The sequence below is a fragment of the Erpetoichthys calabaricus genome, chromosome 11, assembly GCF_900747795.2.
Source record: "Erpetoichthys calabaricus chromosome 11, fErpCal1.3, whole genome shotgun sequence".
NCBI classification, from domain to species: domain Eukaryota; kingdom Metazoa; phylum Chordata; class Cladistia; order Polypteriformes; family Polypteridae; genus Erpetoichthys; species Erpetoichthys calabaricus.
In genome coordinates this window covers 3,151,715-3,177,235 of record NC_041404.2, presented here as the reverse complement: position 1 = coordinate 3,177,235, position 25,521 = coordinate 3,151,715, and the positions used below count along the sequence as shown (strand labels likewise).

General features: G+C 35.2%; 1 protein-coding gene across 3 annotated transcripts in view; it reads right to left on the bottom strand.

Annotated features, from left to right (window-relative positions):
• Positions 1-25,521, bottom strand: part of LOC114660142 (matrin-3-like) — an 80,089-nt gene that overhangs the window by 23,923 nt on the left and 30,645 nt on the right. For 2 of the 3 annotated variants that reach the window (XM_028812642.2, XM_028812641.2), the window contains exons 3-10: positions 23,527-23,588; positions 20,140-20,166; positions 14,394-14,509; positions 14,176-14,222; positions 10,537-10,665; positions 8,225-8,349; positions 6,183-6,771; positions 2,719-2,818 (exon numbers count right to left, since the gene is read on the bottom strand). In XM_028812642.2, coding sequence (XP_028668475.1) covers positions 2,719-2,818; positions 6,183-6,771; positions 8,225-8,349; positions 10,537-10,665; positions 14,176-14,222; positions 14,394-14,509; positions 20,140-20,166; positions 23,527-23,588 — 1,195 coding nt within the window. The remainder of the gene's footprint in view (positions 1-2,718; positions 2,819-6,182; positions 6,772-8,224; positions 8,350-10,536; positions 10,666-14,175; positions 14,223-14,393; positions 14,510-20,139; positions 20,167-23,526; positions 23,589-25,521) is intronic. The other variant, XM_051933822.1, reaches the window with a different exon arrangement.

The window sequence follows — 25,521 nt, the reverse complement described above, 5'->3', positions numbered from 1 at the left end:
ATGCATAAATAACAGGACCAAAACAAATTATGGTTTAGTTATGGAATATACATGAATTTCTATTGGTTTCATTTAAAAGCTGTGGAAGGTAGGGAGAAAAGAGCAAAAAGTAGCTATGTACAAAAACCTTACAAAACATTTACTGTATATGAGGAGTTGATTACAGACTCACTGGTTCTAGCTATTAAAAAATAAAAAGTATATCAATTAAACCCTTTCATATTTATTAATTTCAGTCAGTCTGGGACACATTTTGCAAGCTGGATAACTTCCAATGGACTTGACTGACTTCCTAAACACCCATTTACTCAACCTATTGTAGCCCAACCTGCCTTAACACTAGAATTATCAGAGTCTATGAAAAAACTCAGATCCGGCCCACCTTAAAACCATTTTCACTTCTCTTTTGTCTTCTAAATGTGCCGATTAAGACGAGCAGCAAAAAGCCGGCTATTCCATCCCTCACCATTGCAAAACGTTCCCTAAGTTTTCCCAGTTCATGGCTTGTTTGATTATCTGGGAGTGACTGAACTGGAGTTTTAGAGTGGAAATAATAGATCGTTATTTGGAACACACACATTTCATGTGTGCTCCGTTTCTACAGTAATCTGTGTAAACACATTGTTAAAACAGAAACTTTTTCATATTTTAGCAATAAATGTTACAAAATGTAGGCATAAACTATAGAATGTGTGAAGCCTGACGGCCAAACATCAAATAAACACCTTCCGTGGCATAACGCTGAGATTTGCTGACTCAGAGCACGGCAGCCCTGCCGCGCCGTAGAGACCAGAGTTCGATTCCCCGCTGGGGAGGAAGTTTTTTTTTTCTTTGTAGCCTCAAACGGATATAAAATTTATAAATTGGTATGCACTGTAAATCGTTTCTAAGTTTAAAATGTAAATCACAGTTATTTCTGTTGATTAATTCATGCTTTTTTACTTAGTCAGAACAGAAGCTTATTCAGCTTCTGATCTAACTCTAAGTAACAGCGCCAGTATAAATCACACTGAATCTGATGCTCTTCGTTTTCAAATAATATTGCATTACTTCGACAATGTTTTCTGATTGGCACTATTCGCATCATAAAATGATTTCTTCAAAACGTCACATATATTTGTTTTGAGATAATGAATAAAGCTGCAAATTACAGGTGCTTGTTCAGTGTAATAGGAACCATAGCACAGAGAGGTGTGTACACTGCAACAAGTACACATGTCGTAAAATGTAGGAAGGGCGCTCCTTGGGTGAGCTATAGCGCGCCTTTATGTGAAAACAGCAGTGTCAGATGGGGAGTGTCTGATGATTGCATATAGCACTGAAGTTACTGATCTTTACTATGCTTTCCTCTGCATGTCCTGGAGTACAAAAGAAACAGCATACAGCAAAATGTGGGGACTGGCAAGATTGGGGGAAAAAAAACACGTGGTCGTATGTATCGTGATACACTGCAGAGCTATAGCGCGTCTTTATGTGAAAACAGCAGTGTCAGATGGGGTAGGGAAGGCTCCTGAACGCAACTGAGAGAATGAAAAGTGAATAAAAAAAAACAAAACAAAAACAAAGCTAACCTTTACAAATATCAAATTACACCGGCTGTTACAGACTGAAATCAACTGTATCTTTTTACTCTAAAATAGTAAAAATAAGAGCAGTTCACTTCTCAAATGGGGAGTCGTGCAGGATGGAACTCGTGACCTTTTGATTCCCAGTCAGCAACTGATACTGTTGCGCCACGGGGCCGTCGTAGTAAATGAGTGTCAATGTCGCACACTAAGGCGGCTTTTGTTTTTTTCTGCAGTTATATATTTGAATAAAAGCGCACTTGTTCTGTTATATTTGTACCTTTCGTGAAAGTGTTTCTTTGATATTTGGACTTCAGGCTTCATACATTATATAGTTTATGCCTACATTTTGTCATTTACTACTAGAATATGAAAAACATTTCTGTTTTAAAAATGTGTTTACACAGATTACTGTAGAAACGGAACACACATGAAATGCGTGTGTTCCAAATAACGATCTATTAGTTCCACTCTAAAACTCCACTTCACTCCCAGATAATCAATCAAGGCATGAGCTGGGAGAAGTTCCTGCATGTTCTAAGTCGGTGGGGGGATGGAATAGTCGGCTGTTTTCAGCTTGTCTTTATCTGCACATTTAGAAGACAAAAGACAATGGCGGAGAAGTGCGAATGGATTTAAGAAGTGATTTAAGGTGGGACAGATCTATGAGTTTTTTTGTAGGCTCTGGCAATTCTAGTGTTGATATGTAATGTAATAATCAGTCACTTCCAAATGGTGCAAAAAATGCCAAAGAAAACAACTCCCCAAAACAATTTCCACCCTACAATATTTCTTCTTAACATTTAGCAAAGTAAAATGCAGGTTGTGATGACATTGTTGATTCCCTTCCCATTAGTGATCCAAAGCAGTGTTTGTGACAAGTTATCACCATTTATGACAAAAAGATAAAAAACTGGTAACCTTGTGAAAATCAGCATATTTCTTGCTCCAGCCATCTTAATCCAGAAGGTCTCACTGCCACCCATTAACCTGCACATTACTGTAAAGTGAAGTCTTGTCTTGTCTCTGAGTCTTGTACCCAGCTTTTTTTTTTTTTTTTTTTAATTTTGTGAAAAATAAGAACATGGTAACCCTAATTTTGGTAGTTTCAAGATCTCCACTGACTTTTTTTTTACTTTAATAACAAACTTACTAGAAGATGAATGTTTCATTCTCTCCTCCTCATCACCAACTTCGTCTAATGTTACTAAATCCTCTATGGTATCTGGAAAATCTGGATCAAGAAATTCTTCCTATGAAGTAAAGTTGGTACAAAGCAAAGATAGTTACAAGTCAATTTTGATTACTAAGAGCTTTTCAGGTCTATAATGAGGCAGCTACATATTGCACTAACTTGCTAATATGTCTTAATTCTACCCCATACAATAATGTTCATTTTCCACTTTTGAATATTCCATATTCCAGAAAAATATTATGGTGTAACCATATAAACTATGATAGAGCAGTAATTTTGCAGAGGATATACCAGGTACTAATTTAAATAAAAACACAATAGTAATCTAATTCAACAAGTCATATGGTTCTACAGAATGTATAACATTTCAAAACAAAAACAGCATAAGCTGTATTTTGGGTAAAATAAAAACACTGGTTAACAATGTACAGTCAAAGTAAAAAGTATGTGAACCCCTAGGAATTATCTATATTTATGTCTAATTCCCATGTAAAACATGGTTGTATCTTCATGTCAGTCACAATAATGAACAAACACAGTCTCCTATAACTAAAGATACACATATTTTCAGAGAATTTTGACCATACTGAATAAATCATTCAAACTGTGAAACTGAAGGTTGGAAAAAGTAAGTTAACCCTAAGCTAATGACTTTTTAAAAAGCTCATTGCAGTCAGAATTTAGCACACCTAGAGTCCATTTAATGAAGCAAGTTCAGAGGTGTGGCCTAGAATTACTTTGATTGATAAAAAACACTATAAAGTTTGAGTTTGAGCTTTTGACAAGAAGCATATCCAGATGGGAGTCATGCCTCGCACAAAAGAGCTATCTGAAGAGCTACAATCGAGAATTGTTAATCTACATAAGGCTTGAAAGGGTTACAAAGTCATCTCAAAGATTTTAGATATTCATCAGTCTACTGTTAGGCAAGTTTCTATAAATGAAGACAATCTGATATTGTGGCTACTCCACCTAGAAGTGGGCACCCTGCCAAGATGACCCCAAGAGCACAACGCAAAGTCAGCAATGAAGTAAAGAAGAACCCTAGAGTGACAGCAAAGGACTTGAAGAAGTCATTAGAACTGGCTAACATCTCTGTTCATGAGTCAACTATACGCAAAACATTGAACAAGAAAGGAGTCCATGGCAGGACACCAAGAAGGAAGCCACTGCTATCAAAAAAGAACAATGCTGAACGCCTGAAGTTTGTGAAAGAGCACTTGGACACTCCACAACAGTACTGGGAAAATGTTTGTGGAGTGATGAAACCAAAATTGAACAATTTGGGAGGAACAAGCAGAACTTCATTTGACGTAAAAAGGACACTGCATATCAACATCAAAACATCATCCCTACAGTAAAATATGGTGGAGGGAACAACATGATTTGGGCTTGCTTTGCTGCATCAGGGCCTGGACAGCTTGCCATCATTGAGGGGAAAATTAATTCACAAGTTAATCAATAAATTCTCCAGGATAATGTGAGGGGGTCTGTCCATCAACTTAAGCTCAGAAGAGGCTGGGTGATGCAACAGGACAATGACCCCAAACATCGCAGCAAATCCACAGCACAGTGGCTTCAGAAGAACAAACTCCGCCTTTTGGAGTGGCCCAGTCAGAGCCCAGATCTCAATCCTATTGAGATGCTGTGGAATGACTTGAAGAGAGCCATATACAGAAGGCAACCAAAGAATACGGAAGAGTTAAGGCAGTTCTGTAGGGAAGAATGGGCTAAAATTCCCCTCGCACAATGTACAGGTCTGATCTGCAGTTACAGGAAGTGCCTGGTTGAGGTCATTGCTGCCAAAGGAGGGTCAACCAGTTATTAAATACCAAAGTTCACTTACTATTTCCACTTCCACTGTGAACATTGAATGCGTTTGCAAAATAAAGACATGAAAGGAATTTTGTGTGTGTCATTGGCTTAAGCTCTTATCAGTACCTGTGACTTAGATGAAGATCAGATCACTTTTTATGACCAATTCATGCAGTAAACCAGATAATTCCAAAGGGTTCACATACTTTTTACTTTGACTGTATTTAGCTCTATAGTGAAATGTTATTTTTGTGTGAGTATGTGAAATTTTCTATTAAAAGTATCCCTTGGCTCATCTGCCTCACGACACTGAGTCATCGACTTTTTCCAGTGACACCTACTGATCCTAAATATAACTAAGCAACAGCAGGTGTTTCAGAGTAAAAATGGTCAATTCTCAAAAAACAGAGAGGAAAGTTTAAAAACACATAGGCATACATCGGGATAAGTACTGATTCAGGATTCATGTATATTTTTATATCATTAAATGATACTCAATTGTAATTTAATCATTATATCACCTTTGATGGTACAGATATTGAGTGCAGCTCCCTATTTACACATTTAGGTTAGGTTTAAACCTAACCAAACTGTGTACCAGTTATATAAACTGAATCTGCTAGAGATTTCCTGGGAAAGCAAACATTATACCAATCAGGATTTTATTGTACTGATCCTCTGTAACCTAAGAGCTACAATGGAGTCAAGACACAAAAACTGTAAAATTTGCTTCTGCTAATTTATTTTTTCAAACAGTTAAATGTAAGTGTCACAGTGCTTTCGTTCATTTTTATTTTTAAAGTTACATAATCAGCAGAGCAAACTTTTTTTAACCACTGATGTTTTCAAATGTATTTTCTACAGAGTAAATCAAGTGAAACCCATATAGATAGTGCTTGGACTCAAAATATACCTGTCTAGTACAATTATTACCAAATAAAATTAGTCCATAGACTGCTAACCAGGATGCAAATACTGTATCTGTTCCAACTAATTCCTGACTTTTATTAGATTTCTACCTTGAAAGCATTTATTTCTCACTTTCCATTTGTTTCTGGTGCTATACATTGCATATAATGACCCTTTACCAGCTGCGCACATTTTTCTTCCACTTACATGTCACTGCATTCTGTTGTTGGTGTTATCATGCCACCCTTAGGATCAGCTATTTCAGTGACATTTCTGTGCATGCCTTGCTTATTCAAGTCATCGCTTGTAAATGAAGACATTTAAGATGACAATGCTGAAACACTCTTATGTAGTGAATACACCATTATGAATTTCTGGATAACAGCCTGAGTAAAAATAGTAATTGGCTGAAAGAAAAATTGTAGCCACTTCAGCCTTATTTACATTGAATAGTGTAAGTAGGGTTTAGACATCTGCTATTAATGAAGAATAGTATTTATATAAAAAAAAAACTGCTTTCTGAAATTTCTGACAAATGCATACATATTATGTAAATTGAGATGCAAACATAGACCTACCATAAAAAAACAGCATACTAAAAACATCTAACAAAATGATAAAAGGAAACATTTCTTAGGTTTGTTTGCATGTTAAAAAGATAATTTATGTAAAATCTTATGTAAAGGAAACTGCCTTACTTCATTGGGCACATTCATCTCTTCTAATTTTATTTCCTCTGACTGAATTGCTGACTCCACCGGCTTCGTTGTACTTAAAGACTTTACACAGTCTGTTTCATCCTTATTTTCCAAAGTATCGTCAACTGTAAGTTCCATCTTCACTTCTGTATCTTTCAGTAAAATGTCTTTGGATTTATTAGTCTTTTCTCCTTCCTTACTCTGGGGTTCTGCATTTAGTTCAGTCTCTTTGAAGACTTCAGAGTGTGTTTCATTTTTTTCTGATTTACACAGTGTTTCTTCAAGGCAGACATCCTCTGACTGATCCGACGTAGCTGCCACTTGTTTATCTGGACAGACAGTATGCTGTGAGATTTTATCTTTGAGGTTTTCTGAAACTGTTTCTTGCTTCTCCAAAACTTTATTTTCCAAGATTTTTACATCATCACCTACATTTTTGTTAGCCTTTAATTCCTTCTTCTGAGAAACATCCCTTTTGTTCCTTGTCACTCGTTCTTGTGTTCTGGATCTTTCTTTACCTCGACTCCTGGATTTACTTTTTCTTTGCCTGCTACTAATTTCCCTACTTCTTTGTAAGACTGGGTACACTCTGTTACGGATACAAATAAAACATACTAGTTTTATGAAATAAAAACTTTAATTATGCTAGCAATTTATAACTCCCTTTCTACTGACAGTTTTGCAAGAATATTTGTTCATCATTTACATGATTAATCACAGGAAAAGAAAGCTTATATGAGAGGTTTTTCTATCATAATCCCAGAGAGCTGTTAGTGACTGTACATTATGAATACAGTCTATTACTTAATTAGAAACCCATTACAGCTGCAAGTACAACCTAATTTTTGGGATGAATTTTAGTTACTTTGCTTGTTTTTAAAACAGCCCTGAAATACAAGCAAATTAGTTAAGAACCTAAAAACATCTATCAGACTACTCCACCCATATCCAACTTTCACCATCGAAGATGATTCCCAGAAAAACATGGGAAATAAGTGGAGAATGCAGAATTTCTACCCAAGTTTTTATTACCATTGAAAGAAATACCATGGTCACCCTGTAGAAATCTTGAGCTAATAGCTTGATAACACTGCACAAAATGGGCCAAAGTCACTCTTTCCACATCCTAAAAATCAGTGACCAAGACTTTTCCTGTTGAAAGGGTAAGCTTTAACACTTTTTTCAAATGTAAGCTGGATCCACAGAATGTCTTTCGGTCTCCAAAATGCTGAATTTATGTTTCATCCTCAGTAATAACTCATTATAAATAGATTTCAACCTTAGCCATATGATGGGAGAGCAATACAGAACACACAACTTTGCACACCGCTTTGAGGTAGACGGTTAGGCTTCATAGATTCCAACACGTAAACAAAAATTAATAAAGCTATACAATCTTGACTTGGATACTAATTTTCTGGCCTTTACCAGAAGACACAGTAAAATAGCTCAATAACTAAGAAACTTTTTATAAACAACATGGTTTGAGTATACATTTTTTTAAACTACCGTGAAAGAGAAGGCATCAAAAACAACCTATTAGTGGTAATTCAATAACATACTGTTTAAAGTGTAAATTATTAAACCATACCATTTTGAAGATCAAATATTCATGCACTTGTAAAATGTTTGGTCTGTGTGCCAAAGTAGTAAATGGGAAATTTCGAACTACAACATAAGTTGAAGACATCTCCTACTTTATAGTCATTTAAATATTGCACAACAATAACTAGTGCAACGTTTTACTGAGTCAATCTCTACAGTCCGTTCACATCACATGGACAAACTACCTCACTCCATTTTTCAACTTCATTCAGATTCTCTATGTTCCTATCTTTAAATGAAGCTACATATAACTACAATCATCAGAACAATCCTTAGTCATTTGAGCATTCATAGAAATATCTTTTTTTTTTTGAACCACCACACAAGTATATGTCAGTTAAAAAAAAAAATAAAAAAAACATGAAGCATATATAAAGGTGATGAAAAAAGTATTCACAATAAAAGTTTGTGATGGAAAGTAATGGTACCACTCATACCTGAGCCTCTTGTATTTGTAGCATAGCTTTACATTAATCCTGACATCCTTAATCTTGAGGACATTGTGTGTATAGTATTTTGCCATCATTTCAGCATCTGCACAGTGAACCATTTCCACAAAAGCCTACAGAAAAACAAAAAACTGCAATTCAGGTGTATTTGTAATCCACAAACAGTACTAAAAGATTTAAACAAGAGCTACATTAATTTATAAGAAAAAAGAGTGCTGTCTTATGTTTTATATGGTTATGAAGCCTATTTAAACTCATGATGTAGAAAAGTAAATAATTATATTTATGTAACACCTGTATATACTTGAATCACCAAGGGCTGAACAATAAACAATGATACCACCAATATAAATTACAACACAACTGAATAATAAAAGCCTACAATTTTAAAATCAAGAAAAAAACAAACAAAAGTAACTAACTTTAAACTTAAAACTATTAAGAGCAAGAAAAATTCTTAGCTGCTGTATCAAAGTATATTCTATTTTGTCTGTGCACAGTATGCAAATGCAGTCTTGCCTCTCCCATTTTAAATTAACAGATGGAATACAGTATGCCATATAAATGAGCATACACCATTTGAACATAAATTTATTATCTCTAAATTGTGACTATTTAAATTCACAGAAAGATAGCAATATTTACGTTTATTAAAAAAGCTTAACGTTAAAAATTAAAGACATGTCATCAATAACTGTAATAAAAGTAAACCAAGTAACATTGTGTAAATCGGGGAGTAGAGAAATTATACAAATACTAGCTGTGCTACCCTAAGTAATCAACTTAGACTTCAGCATTAATGTTTGCAGTGCACCAATCAACACAAACCTTGCCTTCCACAATGTTTGGGACAAAAAATATTTTTCTTTCATTTACCCCTCTGCTCTGCAGTTTAAAATTATAAATCAAATAATTCAGACATGATTATAATTCAGACATGATTAAAGTGCACAATGCAGTCTTTAATCTAAGGGTATTTGCATATATTTCAAACACAGCATGTAGACATTACACTTTTTATACATGGTCCCCACCATTTCAGGGAAAAATAATGCTTTGGACAATTGGTATCACAGGTGTTTTATGATTATTCAGGTGTGTTTCATTGCTTCATTCATACAGGCATAAAACTTTAGGCTTTCTTAAGCCTACAGGACTACTTTTGGAGTCTTTCATTGCCATTGTTCAACATGATGACAAGAGCTAAACCAATAAAAGTCAAAGAAGCCACTATGATGCTTAAAAATAAGAATAAAACCATTAGAGACATTGGGAAAACCTGAGGAATACCTAAATCATACTGTCTGGAATATCACTAAAAAGAAAGAATGCACTGGTGAGCTCAGTAATTGCAAAGAGACTGACAGGTCAACTGCCGATGACAGAAGAATCCTTACTATGGTACTCCTTATTATTAAGTCTGGGACTCCTTTAATGGATTAAATACCCCTCTCAACTGAAGGTGAAATTATCACACCTATTCCGAGTGTGATGGCTCAACAGACTCATCTGCTGATTAATGCTGACATGTTTGATTGGTATCTGATAAACCAGTGATGCTGACACACTGTCATCATATAATAGCCTCAAATGTTTACTTTAAAGAGATACAGCTAAATTTGTTATCTTTTAGAGTTTGTTTACTCAGTTATACTGAATACTATAAATAGAAAAACTAGAATAAAGATCCATTTAGGCTAATTTGGTGTTAGGCAGTCATTAATATATTTATGAAATAAACCATGTATGGCCTTACAAACTAATAAAGGAACCTTTAAATCAATTCTAAAAATCTACAGAATGCAATTTTGTAATGACAGGGATGATATGCACTCTTTTATTTGACCTTGTCAACATTTGCACTGCTGTATTGTGAACAATATTTAAAACTTTTGGGAATGCCTGCATAGAGAGCATTGCAACATTCCGTTGAACCTGCTCTGCATCTGAAAGTAAAGTAAAAGTAAATAGTCAAAATGATTTATGGAAGATTGAGGAATGAAAATAACATTCACAAACTCATTTAATGTAATCCAGTAATAGGCATCAGGCCCAATTAAGTAAGCAAGCAAGCCTGTATGAAGTGTCTGCCCACTCTCTCACAGAGCCAAATTAAACCAATAAGGAATAGTCGATTAAACTGACATGCATATCTTTGGAATGCAGCTCTAGAAAAATCCACAAAGACAAGGGCAATCATGCATCTGAACCAAGGATAATGTATCCTTGAGATACCTGTTCTAACCACTCAGTCATTGCTCTGCCCTAGTGAGTAACATTATAGTTTAGCTTTTTCTTACCCCATTTCTTAATATCAGAGTATTCCTGACAGGACCAAAACACTCAGCTACTTCTTTTAGTGCAGCTTCTGCATCATTTACAGGTGGAAGATTGCTGAAATATACCACTGCATAATCCTGGGGCCTGGGCTGAAGAAAAAACATTGGAATCAGAGAAATGTACACTGATTGCTTTAGCTGAAAATGACTTTGCAAGCTAGCACACTAGGCTAGTTTAATTTGTGCCAACTCTTATCTCAATATAGAATGGGTGTCCTGAAACATAAAGCTACATAAGATGAATTCAACATGAAAGATACACATATTTTAGAATTTCATAGAATAAGAGAGAAAAAAAAAAAAAAACTATGCATTAACCTCCTTGGCATTAACAATGAGCGTGTCTCAGGCATGGAATTCCATGCAATTATTGTTAAACTTGCATCAGGTACGGGGTGATGTATAATGATACACTTTATAGTGTTAAGCCTGAATAACTCTCAGGACAGTATTCTGCTCCCATCTAGTGGACGAAATAACATCTTCTTGCAAAAATACATGAATGTTTGGGTGCAGTCTGTGACTTTCTGATTTCTAAAGTAAATCATGATTATTCAAAGTGGGGCAGAGTCTCCAAGGAAAAACACTATGGCAAACAAAAAGCTATAAAGGCAGTTTTAAAATAAAAAAAAAACTGAAATATAAGAGTGATGACAATGTGAATTGGTCATCAAACGTTGACACTGAAAGTGAAACTAATGCATGATACAACATGTTATGAATGAACCGTGATATGCCTGATGAATTCAGTTGCATGATGTTTCACCATGGTGTGGCAGTAGCTGCGTAACAAAAGGCAAAATAACTGATCTAGTGCAAGGACAAGCAAGACATTAGCACCCCCGAGCACTGTTCAATGTTTGAGTCAGGAGAAATGTGGAAACCACTAAGCCCTACACTGTAGTAGCCTGCAGTATCACAAGGAGCACATCGATCATTTAGGTAATGGAAAAAAGACAAGCAGGTTACATGATTTTGGTGATGCTAAATTGACGCTTGTGCTTGCATTCATCCTGTGATGAGCTGGCGCCTCAACTAAGGATTTTTCTTTCCTCAGCCCCATTCTTGCTAGGACAGGCGAGACCCTGGATGGATGGGTGGTATAATTAAACATGTATAACAAATATTTTTCAATGTTCCTTGAAGTTTTGAAGAACCAATATTCTAACCTTACGGCTTGTTTTACATTCATGAAGACATTAATTTTGTGGCAATTGGTTATGCAGAGAAAGAAAACAGAAGGTTAGGAATTAGAGGTTGGTACATTTGATTGGGATAGCACATAGCAATTAACGACTGGGTCAAGGAGTGCCTAGAATGCGAAGCATTTAACATGCTACTGTAGTTACGATGGAATTTGAGAAACATCAATTTAAGATGACGTTTACAACATTCTACTTTAATGAAGAAATAAACTATGATATTAAAGTGGAAATTCCATTACAAAAAACTTATTTTTAACGTTGAAATTTTGACTTTAACCAAGAAATAAACCTTTATCTTCACTGAGTCCCTAATACTCTTCCATAAAAAAAAGCTATTTAAATCACATACAATTTTTTTTTTTTTTTTATTAAAGTTTATCTAGTAGTGGAGCAAACTAGATCTGTTCAAAATGGTGAAACCAACACTTAATTCTAGAGTTGAGATAAAAAAAAAAAAAAAAAAATGTTTCAACCGGTTATAAATCTAAAGCAATTGCACTAGGATTTAGTATCTTGCTCTAGTGTTGCCTTCTTTTAACATATCCAAAAGTCTACAGATAAATACCTTTACCATAAATATTTAAAGCAGCAACAGGAAGGTAGTATCAATTATACATAAAATTGTAAAGAAGTGAATTGCTTACATTTGTAAATGTAATCTTCCGAGATGCAATGCTTTAACAGGTCAGGTTTCGATAAAATAATGTACATGCAGATATCCTAGGGTGTCTAGTGTTCCTGGATCACCATTAGGTAATCAGCTTTAAGGCTGGCCTCTGATATCATAAAGGAGATTTTCAACAATGGATAAAAATTTTTTTATTTTCTTAAGAATTAAAAAAATGTGTTTTCTTTTTCTTCCATGCACAAGACTCTCTCCATTTTTGCAAATGAGAATGGAAGGATTTTTTTTATATACAAAGATCTAGCATTCTTTTTTCTTGTACTTCCAGGTTCCTGATGTTACAGGTTGAGTTTAAAGCCGATTAGTTAAGGAAGGTGAATAATTTTATTGATACATCAGAAACCCGTGATATCAAATTCAGCAATGCGTTCCTGTGACAGTCCAGGTTTGCTCCACAGTCTTCAGCAACTTGAACCTCGAGCCATTGACAATATGTCCTAGGATGAGCTGGGCAAATAAGGACACACACAGCCAAGCAAGAGGTGCTTGATTTACTAACAATAAAGTGCAAAATAGTACAGTGCTTTTCACTCAATAAATAAACAGATAATCCATAAAAAATGATAAGCAGAGGTTAAACAGTCAATAAATAATCCATTAAAACAAAGTTAATTTTTAAACGGCCACGAGCTTCAATGCAACTCTCTAAATCTGCTGCCTCCTCTGCTTATGTCATAAAGGGAATTGCAGCATGAGGTGTTGTCCACTGACATTTGCAGTCAACAATCAAAAACCAGGCCTATGTATTTCACTGCCATTCCCCAGCCCTGCACAGGGAACCCTGCTCCTACTTTTGCCACCTACTCCAAGCATTTGGATTATTCCAGCTAGATAAATTGCTCAGTAGGAGTGATCTTCTTTAGCCCCATTGAGCCCTGGACACAAGCTTCTCTCTCGAGCACTTGTACTTGATCGTCTGCCTACATTCCAAACAATACAGAACCCAATCCTTACTCTCACTTCTTCTTGTCTTTAACCTCCATTCCTTTTTGCTCTTCTTTTGTCTCTAACAGTTGCTACATCCAGGCTCCATTTTAAGCACTGATCGGGTGCAGATGCTGCAATTACCTTCTCCGAGGTGAGAATGAAGCACTTCACCGATCCATTCACATTTGCACAAGAATGCACAGTCAGCCAAGCACTCCAATCAACCTTGGAGAGGTGTGTGCAAGTTCTCACCTTCAAATGCTCCAGTCTGGAGCGTGCACATTCTGGGACTTCAGTTTATTTATATAAAACGCACAATGCCATGAACTTCTCTCATCACAATTCTGTTTTGTTAGTAATACACACACAGAGAAAATCCATACAGAAACTGAGTAATTTTTTCACATTGGCTGCTTTGATTTCAGAGTTAACGCCTTACAATTCACATGAATGATGAAGTGTGCCTTTTATTGCTTGTGTGCAAGTGTTTAGGGGTTGGGAAAGCTGTTTTTTGGTTTGTCAGTATTGCCTGGACTTGACCAAAAAGTGTTTGCTCAGTGAGAATTCTGTGGCACCAGATCAATCTATTTGAAGTCCCTGACATACCCTGTTGGGACAAATTTTTATTTTACCAATAACAGGCATTTTTTCCACTTCAATTTGTAACTATAAACATAAAAAATGCATTTTAAACCTAGGTAAGAAGACTTCTAGTAGGCACTACTGTAAACATTGTTACATATTTTATAATAGCTTTCATGTGAGTAATAAATTTATACTTACAGGTGCATTCTTAGGCCTGTGCCTTGAAGAAGGGATTGAAGATTCATCTAAATGAAAAATAAACATGCAAAGTTTACTTAAGTTCTATTACAATTCCCTTTTCAGGTTTTGGGAGATATCAAAATGGCAATGTCATAAAGTTTCTAATTCTAATATTAACTATATTCTATTCATACACATTCATGTTCAAAGATTTTTTTTAAGAAAAGTTGAGTAACCTGTACTCCAATCACGATTTATTCTTTCTCTTCGAGATGGTGATGATGCAAAGCCCACTGAAGATGATCTATACAATCTTGAATCTGAATCAGAACTCTCCAACGAACAGCCCGGCCTAAAATAAATAATATGAATCTGAATGAAATCATTTTTATATGATAAATCCTGAAATTAAACAAAAATTTCATTCTTTTTGTAACCAAGTGTGAAACATCTGGGTTGTGGATCAAAACCTCCAAGTCAGAGTTCACTGTACTTAGCCGCAAAATGATGCAGTGCTCTCTCTAGTTTGGGAATGAAGTACTATCTCAAGCAGAGAAGTTTAAGTATCTTGCAATCTTGTTTATAAGTGGGGGAAGAAGAGAACAGCAGATTGACAGGTTGATCGAAAGGGCATCCACAGTCATGCAGACGTTGTACCGGTCAGCTGTGGTGAACAGTGAGCTGAGCTGAAAGGAAAAGCTCTAAAGTTACTGGTCAATCTATGTTCCTACCCTCACATATGATCATAACCAGTGGGTAGTGACAAAAGAACTAGATGTCAGATACAAGTGACAGATATAAGTTTCTTTTGCAGCACACCTGAGCTCAGCCTTAGTGATAAGGTAAGGAGCCCAGACATTTGGAAGGAGCTAAAAGTAGAGCTGCTTCTCCTTTGCAATGTTGAGGTGGTTCAGCATCTGATTAGGATACCTCCTGGGGAGGTGTTTCAGGCACATCTAACTGGAAGGAGGCCTCAGGGGGCATGTTAGACAGATTCTCTCTTTTGGCTGAGCTAGGAACACCTCAGTATCCCCGGAGGAGTTGGGAGTTGCCCAGGAAAAGGGATTTCTGGGCATTTACGCTTAGACTGGTGCCCCCCACAACCCCAACCTGGATAAGTGGCAGAAAATGGATTGATTTTTAAACTAAAATGTATACAGATGTTTATTTATAGATATGAACAAAGCTGCAGTATTTTTCCCTTACTCCAAGAAGGCTGACTCAGGTATGGATATTTGGCTTAACATGGCATAATAATGTTTGCAAACCATAAATGATACCAACTGAAAGCATGCTACAGGGAACAGCAATTCAAATCTCAAAAAGAGAAGGCTATGTAAAGCCAATATGCTATATTTTTCAGTCCCAGTGTATTAAATAATTATATAATGAAAAACTATTTTTGCATTACCAACTTAGGTACAATTTTTGTGTTGTGTTCCGAACGAGCCTTGTCTGTAGAGGAAGATTTTTTTTTTTTTTTTATTTTCTTTGTTTGTTACTGCCATCACCACATTTAACCATGTGTGTATTGTAGACCAACTGTTTCAGTGCAACCTCTATATATTGTTTCTTTACAAAATTACTCAATGTTTGATTTATTACTATTTCACACTACTAATTATAAAAAACAGCAGGGCAAGGCTGACAATACACACATAAATCAGTTTATCTTTAAATTATTGATGTTCTTTGCCAATGTTTTGTCTTTTTTGGAAAGCTTACTTAATGTCTGTGTTAATACAGAGTAACATGAATACTATTAAACCATCAAAAAAACCTGTGTTATTCACTATTATAGCAAAAAGAGTTTTGTACTATATGTAAATAATTTCACTCAGAACAGTTCTGCTAAAAATGCCCTCACTGTTTTAGGCATGAAGGATGGAGGGATAAAGTGGGAGAAAACCTTTACGCTACACAACACTTAATTGGCTACATTAAATATAACTCAATGTTTTGGCCTCCCAGGACACTACTTTCCTGGAGGACATGAGCAGTAGGATTGTCATCCATACCAACTTAAGACAGAAGGCTGAAAGACCGCAGAAACATTTAATTTCAAAACTGCTGATGTTTAGACTTTAAAGTGAGAACCAAGTTTGCACTGAAGTATGCGGTCCGCGTAGTTGATTCAAGCCAAACTGCAATAGAAAATGTGTTTATTTTCAAAAATAGCCAGGTCCTCAGGAGTGGCTCGCTTGTAGATGGTGCACTGTGTGGTGCTCTGCTGCAAACATTCTTTCAGATCAACTTAGACAACTGCAGTATATTTAAAAGTATATCTTCCTAGTCACCCTGATCATTTATTAAATGTGATTTACTTAGAATTTAGCCACCTGAAAAAATACCTAATAACCACCTAATAAATCTGTCATATGTTTACACAGGATTTTATCACTGAGATATACTTTTCCTCCAGATCCACAGTATGACAGTTAAAGTTGTCACAAGTTGTCTGTTATGGAATAAATATCTGGCAAAGGGTGAATGTGTAAGTATACTGTACAGGTTGATACAATTCTTTTAAATGAATGATATTTGCAAACTTATAACCTGTGATTTGGTCATACTATACAATCAGGTTTATGTTGATAAATGAAAAAACTAGTTTTATGTCACAGATGCTTTAAAACAATCCTACCTAAAATTATTACAGGGTATTTTCTACACAATAGCAAATTCTTCTTAAATATAAAGCATAATTTTTTCCTCCATCCAAACATAATAATGGAACAAGCAAGCAAGTTTTGCTGGTCAGGCATGTCATTTGAATAGAAATTTAATCTAAATAAAACTATAACTAATTATTTCTTCTACTAATCTAAGAACCAGAGCACCAACAAATTACCAAGTGAGATATTACAGTATTGCAAATAAATTAACATAATGTAGACTATTTATTACAGTAGAGATGCTACAAATCTTATGTAATATTTCAAGGAAGCTAAACAGCTACAAAAACTAAAGATTTGTTAAGAGTGTATTTAGGCCATAAAAAAACATTTTCTCATTATATATGCATATATGATACTTGGAACAAAAGCAGGTTTTCTTACAATAGCCTGTTTTATCTAATGTTGTAACATAATTAGAAATAAACACTAGTATTAAATGGAAAAAGTGGAGGAAAAAAAGAAAACCATGCTGTTGCAAGTTCACATTATCAGATATCAAAAGGACATTATTTAAAGGTATAAAGCTGCTCATCTACTCTAGTAAATGAGAATTCTATAAAGATGACTACAGTGGTTGGTGTTAGGCTGTGAAACTATAGCAAGCGTAGAGGATTAGTGAAGTATGAACCAGCAGTGTGTAATAGAAACATGGGTAACAGCTACTGACTGCCACAATAGTGAGTGCATATTTAGTACTGTATGTTAAAGAGCAATGGGTGAAGGATTGGAAAGGGAGAATAGTCAGGTGTATGGAGGCAAGCAGAGAGATGGTAACCATCAGTCTACACAATACATTCAACCTCTGTTGTATTTATATGTTAAATAGAACCTGGAAATGTTTACATATGGTTCACACGGAAAAAGACTTTTATACTATTAACCTGACTGAAAATTAGTAGCACAATTTTTTATTTAAAAACACTAAAATACTAAAGTTATTAAAATACTGAAGAGACATCTTTAAGTTTCTTTGCTGAAATGGACAAACTGGCCTGTCAAAGTTATAAACATGGAAAATAAAGCTACAAGATAAAAAGATCCTCTTGCAAAATAAAAGACAACTATTAACATTTTGTGTGTCTTATTACTATGTAATGATTTGTGATATTGATATTTAGTCTAAATAAAAACCTGAAATGACATGAATAACAAAGATTCTGTTTGATTTTTAAAGGCAATTTTGCTTTGATTTGCACTTTGCCATTATTATGAAAGTCTGTTTTAATTCGCAGGCCACATAATTTTTAGCAGCAATACAGGACAGCAGTATTGTCATACTATCCGGTGTGGTTGTTTCTACCTTACGGGCTGCACTGAATCAAAATCCACATTACTAACCGAGAATGCTAAACCGGATGGACGCAGGGACATCCGGCAATGGGCCGTGGACGCAAAAGACGTTCTGCGCAGGCGCCCCACAAAACCTATTAACCGTTCAACCGCAGAAAAGGCTCCATATTAACAGTGAGTGCGATCCTCCTTATTACTTATCCATATTTCTAGAAGAAAAAAATGTCTCGGCTCCAAAAACGCAAAGCTCAACTAATTCAGTTACAGAAACGAACCCAAATGGACAGACACACTGAACGTAGACGCATGCAGGGCGCGTCTCACAGTGCTGCATCGAAACAGGCACGGCTTCAAAACGAAACACCTCCCGTCTCAGACATACAGAAACGGCAGCGAGGGGACAAAATAAATAAACGCAGACGTCTACACCGCGCATCTCAAATGCCGGAAAACAAGCAGGCAAGGCTCCAAAAAGAGAAAGCTCAACTGACCGACATACAAAAACGGGCAAGGCTCAATACAAACAATGCACGCCGTAAACTACAACGGGCTTCTCACACAGCACAGGCAAATCGATTACAGCTCCAAAACAACACGTCCCAAATACTGCACATACAACGACGCGCCTCTCAAACGGCACAAACAAAACATACACGTCACGGACATCAACGGCAGACACCTGCTAAACGCTTGCGTTAGCTGACAACGCGTTCAATAATAAGTCCACTATTCAGGAAAATTCATTGGGATTAATGAATGTCATTTGGAATCATTGTCATTTACTTAACTTCCCTGAAGAAACAACTAGCAATACAAGTAATGAATTTACACATTGTTCTCAAATGGGTCAAATTAGGCTGCCTCCTTTACATTCATATCCTGAATATCCACAGAACCTTCTAACTAACGATGTACCTGAAAGTAAAAACTTTATGAACTGCATTAGATCCTACAAATCGCTATCCACTATGAACATAAACAGTAGCACTGCACGTGACATCCGTCTTGCAAAACTGTTAATTATTGATGAATGTACAATGTCATCCAGTCACTTACTCAACACCATTCATAAACTTCTACAAACGTTGATGAATAATAATATTCCCTGCCATGCGCTCAGCTATTGTTCAGTGCACCTTAAAATACGCAGACAATTGGCATTGCTTTCAAAAGATACAGTTAGTACAAAACATGCGATGTCCAGATCCAGATCATAACAATTGGTTATTACAACTGGGAGATGGTACACTAACCAATACAGATAGACTTCACCCAGATATTATTACAATTCCTCAAGCCTTTATCTGCGACGACTTAGTTACAGAGAAGCAATCTCATTAGACCAAATGCCCCTTTTAACACAACGCACTATATTATGTCCAAAAAATATTAATGTGGAAAACATAAATACCCAAGTCACTCCATTACTTCCTGGAGAGACACAACTCTTTCTAAGCTCTGACAAAGTTGACTCTGATCACGACAATGACCATCTTCATTGACCTTACAAGTTCTGACCTAGAATTACCTTTTACACTTAAACGGCGTGTACAAAGAAATTTTCCAATAAACCTTTACACTATGCCACACACTTTGTTTGCTTTCTATTTGCATCATCTACACCTTCACACTATTCTATATCTCATTCATACATCACGCTCTTTGTCATTTCCCAACACCAGGGGTTGGCGAGCGAAGCCCCCTAGTACTACAGAACAGAACAGAACAAAACAAAACAATCTCATTTAAAAATAAAAGAATGATGTATTTTCTGGTATCTTTCTGTAGCTGTTGGTTTATACAAAATAAACATACATTTAAATCAATAGTCCATTCTTATAATAGCAAAGTCTATATATAAAAAGTATTCAATCAATACTTTTCTGGGCTATATTCAACAGTTTTCCAGTATCAGGGTTAAGTAAGACGATAATACTTTGGAGATTCACATTCATGCACAATTTATAAGTTTGAATTATAAAAAAAAAAAAGTTCAGTCTTTAATGCAACTTACATTCTGCCTGGGATCCAGTCTGGATACCTACAAATGTAAACATGAATTGTTATTTATTAGTAAAAAAAAATAAATAAATAAATAAAAAAAGATTACCAATGCTGACATTTTACCTGCAAAAAGGTAAATACTGTTTATATATGAAAACACACAAAACAACTAAACATGATCAAATGAAAGTATCCTTTATAAACCCATACTACAACTTTTCAATTATGATTGAGAATAATCCTTTGGCATCCAAAGTGAACCTCAGCTGCAGAGTTGCACAATTTAACTGAAATCTATTAGTAGAACAAAACACATGAAAATACACTTTAATGTTCAAATTGTTTATACATCCAAATGGTGATCACAACTTTTCAAGCTTTAAAGTTATTGATAAGATCTAAATACTGTGTTTCCCCGAAAATAAGCCCTAGCATGATTTTCAGGCTGCTCTGTAATGTAAGCCCTACCCCAAAAATAAGACCTAGTCATGCTCATCAACTGAAAAGTAAGGCGCCTAAGGCCAGGTTCATACTTCACGCAATGTGACGTGTGTGCCCAAAATATCCATTAAATTTCGAGGACACTTTTCCACAATATCTCTGAAATGAGTGTTTAATGATTATATCCATCAATTCCAGCAGCATCAGTGCATAGCAAGGTGAATACAAGCACACACACATACACTGGTGTCATTGTAGCTTCACCAAATCCCCAAACCTTCATGTCTTTGGATGGAAAACTGAGCACACTGTGGAAACCCACCAGGAAAACATGCAAACTCCAGGCAGGGATCACTAGGGATGCGACTCCCTGCGAGACAGCAGCGCTACCGCTCTGCCACCGTGCCATCCCATACGTGTAACTATTAACAGTATTCATTATTTAAACAAAGTTAACGATTTATCTGTAAAATGTAACATACATATTTTAATGCATTTCATCATGAAAGTGATATCAAGTATAAATCTAAGAATTGTAAATGTACACACAGCTGGAATATTATAAATTTAATGTGTTCTGTGTGGCGATCTATTGCTGCTGTCAGGTCAGGAGGAAGCCCCAGAAGCGCTTAGCGATTTAACAACCGAGTCAGTTTAAGGGTGACGTTTACGACAGTCTACTTTAATGATAAAGTAAACTACGAGGTTAAAGTGGACGTTTCGAGGTTAAAGCCAAAATGTTTACTTTAATCACAAAATAGGCATTTTCATTATGTCCTTATTTTTTTCTCTCTGTAGCTCAAATACGCCGCCATACATTATGACAGTACTGTAAAGGTGCAAAAAAAAAAATAAAAAAAAAGAGCACAGAAGATGGTTTAAAAATATATCGCGTCATTACTTTGGGGAATATGCGACGCTTGAATATAAAAGCACCACAAATGCATTTGTATGTTGGCATTTTGCTTCACCACATCAAACCATTAATCAAACATCGAAGCGCACACCTCGATTGCGGCTGATGTAGCAAGAAATTCAGGCTGGAATTCAGGGTTTGAACGTGAAGAGTTATGACAATATTCCAGAAGAAGATGACATGACTGTACTTGGATAAATGTATATTGTTGTACATGAATAAATATAAGACATCCCCTGAAAATAAGCCCTAGTGCATCTTTTGGAGCAAAAATTAATATAAGACCCTGTCTTATTTTCAGGGAAACACGGCTGAACAATGACAAAAAAAGCTTCAAGTAGTATTCAGCTAATGAAAAATTTCATAATAGCCCTCACCAAACAACATACTGTAACTGATGAAAATGTCACAACGGAGAGAACAACATAAGTTTGGTAATCCTGTACCATACCCTTACTTTTAAAGCAAGGATTCAAATTAACTGAAAACAAAATGGTAGTATATTTTAATATTTACTCAACATTAAAATAAATAAATAAAAAAAGTACACCCCAGCACTTCTTTAATTTAGACTATAAATATAGTAGAACCCTGGTTTCACCATTTCATGTTTGATGTTTTACAACATTTAATGCTTGTTTCATACTAGGTAGGTAAGAGCAAAGTGTGGAGATGAAATGGAACTGCCCAAGATCCAAAGAATACAACCTAATCTGTTAAACATGGTGGTGTGGATGTAATGGTTTGGGGAAGTATGGCTGCTACAATGGCACACTTATCTTCATTGATGATGTAACTGCTGATGGTAGCTGCACAAAATCCTGAGCGTCAAAAAACAACATTTGAGAACCTGCATTATTCACTTATATGTTAAACTCCTTAAATCAAGTTCAACTATTAAACACAGTATTAATGTACTTTTATGGGTTTACATTTTATAGTATTTGTTTTTACAGAAAATGTAAAAAACTGATATGAATACTGATGCTATAGTAGTTCACCAGCTGCCTTAGCACCTTTGGTTTCCATAAAGTCTGCATGCTTTTTTTTTTTTTTATTTTGTTCTTTATTTCGCCTTATACAATTTCTTGTATTACGAATTTGGTAGTTTTCGCATACCCCTTGGGGTCAGAGCGCAGGGTCAGCCATTGTACAGTGCCCCTGGAGCAATTACAGGTTAAGGGCCTTGCTCAAGGGCCCAGCAGAGCAGTGGCCTTTTGGCAGTGACGGGGATTCGAACACGCAACCTTCGGGATACCAGCGCAGCTCCTTAGCCTCAGAGCCACCACTCTGCATGATCTCAAAGCTAACCCCGAGTTTCTCCCAGTGTTCAAAGCCAGTAGACTAGCGATACTAATTGTGAGCATGCTCGTTTTGTCTTCATAGTGCCAACTAATGTGTGAACTTAGCAAGAGATGTGCAAGCTTCATAATCAGTATGTAATGGAATTGGATCAACATTATATACCCAGGTGGGGGAGATTCAGTCCCATCCAATCCTGGCTGTTACAGCTGCTGGGGGTGTCGCACTGGCCTCGCAAAGCATTATGGGGCGTTGAAAAAAAAAAAGTTCTCCTAAACTAGCTGAATTATCAGTAAATAACAAAAAAAAAAAAAAAACAAAGGCAAAGAAAGGAAATTCGCTACAAATAACATTTTGGCAAAATTTGCTGATAAGCACTAATAAAGAGGAAAAACAAGATGGCAAAAATGAAAAAATGGAAGCTGAGTAACAATAAGAACAGAAGTGTTTCCTGATTTCTGTGAAGCAATCTGTTATTTAGAAACTTTAAAAGAATATTTATAAGTAAACACTAGTGAAAAATAATCGTTACTGGAGCTTCCCAAAACAGAAAATATGGAAAAAAGTACAAGCTGAAAAAGAAAATTACAATTTTTTTTAATAAACCTTTGATAATCCATTGTTTTAGCTGATGAATTCCAAAAAACACAACATTTTTGTCATTTAAAAAAAGACTAGTAAACACTTTTTTTTTTTTTAAATAAGAAGTCCATATCAAAAAAATGTATATATTCTTACATATCCAGCAGGATTTGGCATGACTCTGTATGTAATGCTCCATCAAGGTGTCTACTCCAAACCTATCATGAAAGAGAAAGGGAGACATTAAATAAGCACATTTCTTAAACTTTAAAATAATTTCTTTCTCACATATAATACAGCTGCTCCTAAATTATACCAGACAGTATTTTGTTAAAAAGATTACATATATTATACAAATCACTTTATATTTTACTCTTGTCTTAAACAGCTCCAAATGTTTTTTTTGCACAAGACTACCACAGGAAGGCCCTGATCACTCACTTTATAAAATATTGAATATAATACATAGAATAAATATTGAAATGTAGCAAAGATGAAATTGAAATAAAGTCTTTAGAGAAATGCTTTCACAAAATAATTCAAAAATAAAATTCAATGTAATTTAAGAGTACACATATACATACAGTATATATAGTATATTGTTTTGTATTGTTTTTATACAATTAATAACCCTAATGATTGATGTTAAGCACACTTAGGCCTTTTAGATGTTAGCATTAAAAACCAAATGAAGAAAACACTTTTTGCAAATGAATTGCATTGTAAGATATGCCTCAAATGTCAAGACAACATTTGTAAGTGAGCCACTGTAGCATATTCCATGAATTTTAGTAAATATACTTACCTGTTTCTGAGCAGCAGGGATTATTCATTAAAAGTGTCAAACACATCCCCTAAGGTACGGATTCATTATCAATAATCATTACATTGAAATGATCATATGACTATAATATAGACCCATTATAACAGGATGGCGAATGAAAAACAGTATGCACTTGTAAAGCATTTTTTCCCCTAGCAGGCTTCATAAATGCTAAACACTTTCTGACTGCTACACAGCAACATTCACAGCATGAATTATAAAAGATTTCAAAAATATGAAAGACAAAGTCACATCTCCCTTTCAATAAAGAATGTATTATAATAAACATCCAGCATCCCACACTCACTGTGTTCAATTAGAAATTATTCTAGATGCATTTTCTCTGATGCTTCTACAATAAATTACAGATTAAATAAACCATGACCTCTCAAACATCTGTGCTCAAAAACGCAATATTCTTCTGGAAACAATCATGCAAGCACAAAGAGTAACAAGTTAAAAAACATACAGTCTTAACATTCAGATAAGTTCACGGATAAAGTTAACCGATTTAACAGTTGCCGCAGCTTACATTTTTAGTTACTTTATCAAAGAGTTAGATATCACATTATTGTTTATTGAACTTTTTGTACAATAGGTCACATTCATAAAATACATGCAATAACTAGAATTAGTAGACTACATTAAATTCATGACTTTTAACAGCACTTTACAAAATCTTAGTTAAAAACTGCCCAGATATGCTTGTGGTGGATCAATAGCTTTCATAGAAAACAAAATTCAAGCAATATAAACACTGCATGCATCGACTAATGTGCTACTGTTAGTTGTGGAGGGTCCATGAATAACTGTTGTTCAAATTTCTTAAACATAACATTTTTAAAAGGAGTACCCAAAGAAGAATTAAACTCTTTAGGATTGCTCTGATCAGGTGTTTTAAGGCTGATACTGATCATCGATTTCATGTAATTGAATTAGCTATTTTAAATTATTTATTCATTATCACTTTAAAAAAAAATTATACTAAGCTCCTGCATAACATGATGCATGGAAAACTTGTGGTCTATTTTAAAGTGTTAACTTTAATTATAAAAGAATACAAAACTATAAACCATAGGTGTTACCTTTTCATTTTAATGACAAAATGAAATCCTATAGGCTTATTGTTCAGTGACAATAAACATACTAAAATAAATAAAATTCCCTTAAAATACATACTTTAAATTAAAAAATGTCCACAGAAAATAATTTATCCATAATACATAAAGCATAAAAAAGTAAAATACAGCTGTCATTATTATTTCATGTCTTCTGTAATATACATATCTGAAACAAAGCCTAATTTAAAAAAATAAAGCAGTTTCTAC